At 55.0% G+C, this 4,508-nt stretch overlaps 1 protein-coding gene across 1 annotated transcript; it reads right to left on the bottom strand.

The window, feature by feature from the left end:
• Positions 1–867: 867 nt before the first annotated feature.
• On the bottom strand, positions 868–4,054 carry LOC123396787 (probable trehalose-phosphate phosphatase 7). The gene is made up of 7 exons (XM_045091614.1): positions 3,868–4,054; positions 2,669–3,426; positions 2,472–2,543; positions 2,254–2,355; positions 2,034–2,087; positions 1,820–1,921; positions 868–1,573 (listed from the first exon to the last, which is right to left on the bottom strand). Exons 1-7 carry the CDS (start codon positions 4,052–4,054, stop codon positions 1,178–1,180), a joined length of 1,671 nt encoding a protein of 556 aa, XP_044947549.1. The 3' UTR covers positions 868–1,177.
• Positions 4,055–4,508: the final 454 nt, after the last annotated feature.

Raw genomic sequence — 4,508 nt, 5'->3', positions numbered from 1 at the left:
AGCCGGAGGACTGTGATCATCTCTTCATCCTTTGCCGGTTCTCAAGTGAAGTGTGGGGTAAGCTCACATCGTGGTCAGGGGTGGACTTCCCTATCCGAGGCTCGGCCTTCAGCTCTACCCAGGAGTGGTGGCTGCGGGCCAGGGAGAAGGTGCACGAGAATGCTAGGAGGAACTTCGACATGATAGTTATTTGGTGCATTGGAAGCTTTGGAAGGAGTGCAACACTCGGATTTTTGATAACAAAATTTCCACGGTTGCCCAGGTCTCCTTGTTTATCGAGGAGGATATTCTTTCCTGGAAACCGGCTGATTTGATAACCGATCTTGACTAGTTGTTGGTTGTTCTAGTTCTGAGGCTTTACTCCTGCAGTGCTCGGTCTAGTTCGCATAAATTGTAAAACCTTGTAAGAGTTATTTCCTTTCTAATAAAATATGGTTGCGGCCCGTCGACATCCCTTTGTAACTCCTTATAAAGTACTCCCTTCGTCCTGAAATGTCCGACATGTGTAGTACAAAAAAAATATGGGAATTTATCGCTCAAATTAGTTCAACCCCCGGGCATAATCTGTTGCTAGCCCCGTCACTGGAGTGGTGATGACAGCCGGCCCAACCTACTTTGGTGCATCACAGAATGAGCAAGAGAAAAGGGCGGGGTGTGTTAAAAAAAAAGAGAAAAGGAGGACCGGAGAAAGAAGGTGCATGTCAGCCGTTGGATTTGAATACAACGGCTACAAAATTGACTGGCTCTAAGTTTTGAAGGCAGCTTGCAATTTGTTTGTCCTTGTAGGATTACAGTGCAGTATTAGTAGAAACAAAATTTGATGATGCTGTGTGCTGTGTGGATGCACAGAGGCAGAAGGCTTGGTTGTTGCTATTTACTCAGGTTTCTGTTTCTTTATTCCATGGTTCCTCCCCTTGTACGTGGACGTACCAGGGTAATTTACATGCATGCATAGTCGTTACTCGGTAGGTATACATCCCCAGAAAAAGAAGGGCGTGGTTAGAACACAGCATGTGGCGCCACAATGCCCCACAGGCTCGCCGTGGTACGGTTCCTTCTTCTCATCCACGTAGCCTTTGGCTTTCATACGATGACGATGAGCAGGGGATTCATCAACTAACTAAGCTACGCGTAGTGAATTAATTAGCCCGGCCGGCCGATCCTCGTGGTCGTCCGATCAGGCGTGGGCCTGTCGCCGCAGCCTGAGGCGCGCCCTGGAGAGCTGCTTCCACTCGACGAGGCGGAGGAGGAACTCCATGACCTCGGCGGGCTCCTGCAGCGAGAAGGATGCGCTGGTGTCCTTGGGGTGCTTGGAGACGAGGATCCCGACGCCCTGGCCCCTCCGCCGCAGCACCTTGAAGGCGTCCTCGTCGGTGCGGTCGTCGCCGATGTAGACGGGCAGCACGTTGCTGCAGTCGGCGAAGCCCAGCGACTCGAGCAGGAACTCGAGGGCCTTGCCCTTGTCCCACTTGATGGTGGGCCGCACCTCGAACACCATCCGCCCCTGCGACATGCGCAGCTTCGGGTACTCCCGCATCACCCCCTTCACCGTCTCCGCCAGCGCGCCCCAGCTCTGAATTAAAGCACATCATCAATTCATCATGATGCTGATCAGTCACTAGTTAAGTGATTAAACCTAACTAACCTCCCCACTAATCCACTAGGGACAAAAGGGAAGTTTAGTTTTATAGCACTAGTGGTGGTTAAGTAAACAAAAAAATACAGGTGGTGGTGATAAAGGAGCTATAAACGGGAAGGAAAGCGGCTGCCATTCGCGGTGGCAGCACCCATTTCCGTTGTGTTCCGTTCCGTCGCCTACCTTTTCGTCGACGCATCTGAAGTGGACGGAGACGCAGAACTTGTTGTTCTCCACCTTGGCGCCGGCTACGTGCTTGGTCTCCTCTATCAGGCGTTGATGCACCTGAAGACAAGACAGAAACCATGGAATCGGATTCAGAACAGCTTGTTCAAGAAACTAGCCAGGTTTCTGGTGCGAATGACTGAGCGGTTGAGAGGTGGTTGAAGGTGCGTACCTCTTCTATCATGGGCAGGAACTCGCTTGCTGGTTGGAAGAGAACTCCTTTGGCCTGCAGGGCAAAAGGTATATGCCTTTAGTTCGTGAAGATATGGGAATATTCGTGTCCATTAAAAATGGAGGTGGAGAATGATAGATCGAGCGGAGCGACCATGCTATTGCTAGCAGCTACGAATAGTGGCTATATGATGGGCAAGAGGAGAGGAGAATTAATTCACCTTGGACTTTGCGTGCCCGGAAGAGGATTTGGCCGGGCCCTTGATGTCCATGCCGTGGCTGCCGGCGTAGTAGAGCTCCGCCAGCTTCACGAACTCAAACACCTGCGAAACGAAATTGAAGGCTCCGTTTGGTCAGGGGTAGTGGTGGTGGTGGACGATGGCAATGGGAGCTCATTAATTGCTGGCAGGGGTGCTGCTTGGAGGTGCGGGTGTAGTACCTTGTCGCGGCACCGACCACTGACGATCGCCGTCGGGAAGTGCTTGGCCACGCTGCGCACGGCCATCCGCATCTGCTCATTCCAAATCAGAAAAATTTATAACGTGCCCGCATGCAGGTCGTGAGCAGAGGTGCATGGTGTTGGTATGAATTTAGAAAGGAAAGCAGAGCGAACAGGGGAGGGAGGGAGTGGCTCACCGTCTCGCTCATGAAGGCGGCGTCGGGGTCATCGACGATGGGGGACAGTGTGCCGTCGTAGTCGAGGAACATGACGATCTGCTTCCCTTTGGAGGCGGCCACGATCTCCTCGAACTTGGCCAGGGCGGAGGGGTGCCTGGCCATCCAGGCCGCGTGCTCGTCGTCGACGCCGGCAGCGAGGGCGGCAGCGGCCCTGGCGTGCGTGGGGGACGACGCCCGCATGGACTCGACCAGGCCACTGAGCATCCCCGCGCCAAGCTCCGCCTGCGCCGCCCGCAGGCACTTCCGGCTCACGGCCATCCCGGCACGCGGCGGCGGGTACGGGAACAGCGACCCCGGGCAGGGGCACGCCGTGGCCGTGGCCGCGGTCGCCGTGATGCCCACCTCTGACACGACCACGCTCGTCTGCGCCATATATATCAAGCAAGCACAAGCACAAGCACGAGGAGAAGAAGAAGCTTCGGGGAGGAGAGGACCTCGATCGATGGAATCAGGGGGGCTTTGGAAGGCAGAAAAGGTGCGAAGAGAAGAGAGAGTGAAGAGGAAATGATTGGTGTTTTGTGTGGAGGCGGGGGGCGGGTTATTTATAGATGGAGGGAAGCGAAGGGAAGAGGCGAATCCGGGGCGGGGGGTGGGCGGCCCCGCCGTCGCCGATGTCTTGGACGCGTCGGCCGTCGCGCAGCCCACCGCGGAACCAGGTGGCAGCGCGGGCAGGTGCGGGGCCCGCGCGGGGACGTGTGGGGCTCGGTGCGCGACACCTTAGCCTTGTCGACGGTGAATGGCCTTTTCCCCCTGTGATGCGAGGCTGTTTCTTGGTCAGATCCAGCTTTTATTATAGTAGAAGAGTTAAAAACTCGTTTTTTATAGAAGCGAAAATGGTTTAAACTCGTGCGCTACTGTTGTTGCCTAAAACCTAAAAGTGCAGCTGTGCTCGTTTGTCTTCGCGAGCACACGTTTGCGCACCGTCCGATTGAAATCGCGAGCCTAAGGTGTTTTCACGTGCCGTGCGGTTCGTTCTTAGCGGTCGCGCACGTGTCACTCGGTCGTAGCGGTCGTCTTCTTCTCCCCCACGAGTTCACTGACCCCCTTCCGTCGTTTCTCCATTTCGAATTCCCCATCTCCAAATCACCCGCAACCGTAGCCTCTCCGCATGGATGAAGTGATTCCGCGGCGGTCGAGGTGGCTAGGGATTCCGTGACGGTCGTGGTGGCCGGGGATTCCATGAAGGTCGTGGTCGATGGTGGAGGAGCGGAGGCAACTCGCGGTTGTCGCTGACGGCGGAGCGGAGGTCGTCGGCGGAGGAGCGGAGGTTGCAAGTGCGATCACTAGTTTGGGGCACGGGAGGTTAGAGCGGAGGAAAGGCGAGAAGGCGCGCCATTCGTGCATGCGGAGCAGCAGTTGAGAGCAATGCACGTTCGTCCTCGTCGTTTGGAGGCAGGGGGAGGCGGAGGTTTGTTGTTTGTCTCCGTCGTAGATCTACGGGGCACGGCTGCGGGGCAAAATCATACACGAGATCATTTTCGCATCAAACCGATGGGGAGTGTTTGTGAATCTGCTAGGCAGTTTTTCGACAAGGAACGCGAGGGTTTCTCATTTCGAGGAGTAGGCCTAAGCATGGCGATGGAGTTTGTGGTCTCGAGAGGAGTAGGCCTAAGCACGACCATGGAGTTTGTGTTGCCTCAGTTCACAGCGCGAGTTGCCACTTATCCGTACTAGATGTGCTAGGTCTACGCATAACAAGTTGCTAGGGCTCGTACCTGTGAGTTTTATGGATCGTTTTTCTTATCTTATCTCAAAGCCTGGAGTTTCGCCAAGCCCCCATATGAGAATCTACTAGGTT

This window comes from Hordeum vulgare, chromosome 5H, assembly GCF_904849725.1.
Source record: "Hordeum vulgare subsp. vulgare chromosome 5H, MorexV3_pseudomolecules_assembly, whole genome shotgun sequence".
Lineage (NCBI taxonomy): Eukaryota > Viridiplantae > Streptophyta > Magnoliopsida > Poales > Poaceae > Hordeum > Hordeum vulgare.
This window is presented reverse-complemented; position numbering and strand designations above follow the sequence as displayed.

Excerpts from the sequence above, each read along its gene's own strand:
- LOC123396787 (XM_045091614.1), bottom strand. The coding sequence starts at position 4,054 with ATGCACGAATGGCGCGCCTTCTCGCCTTTCCTCCGCTCTAACCTCCCG. Across the intron at positions 3,427-3,867 it reads AATCCCCGGCCACCACGACC|GTGTCGCGCACCGAGCCCCA; the intron begins GTCACGGAATCC and ends GACAAGGCTAAG. Across the intron at positions 2,544-2,668 it reads CCGCCTTCATGAGCGAGACG|ATGCGGATGGCCGTGCGCAG; the intron begins GTGAGCCACTCC and ends TGGAATGAGCAG.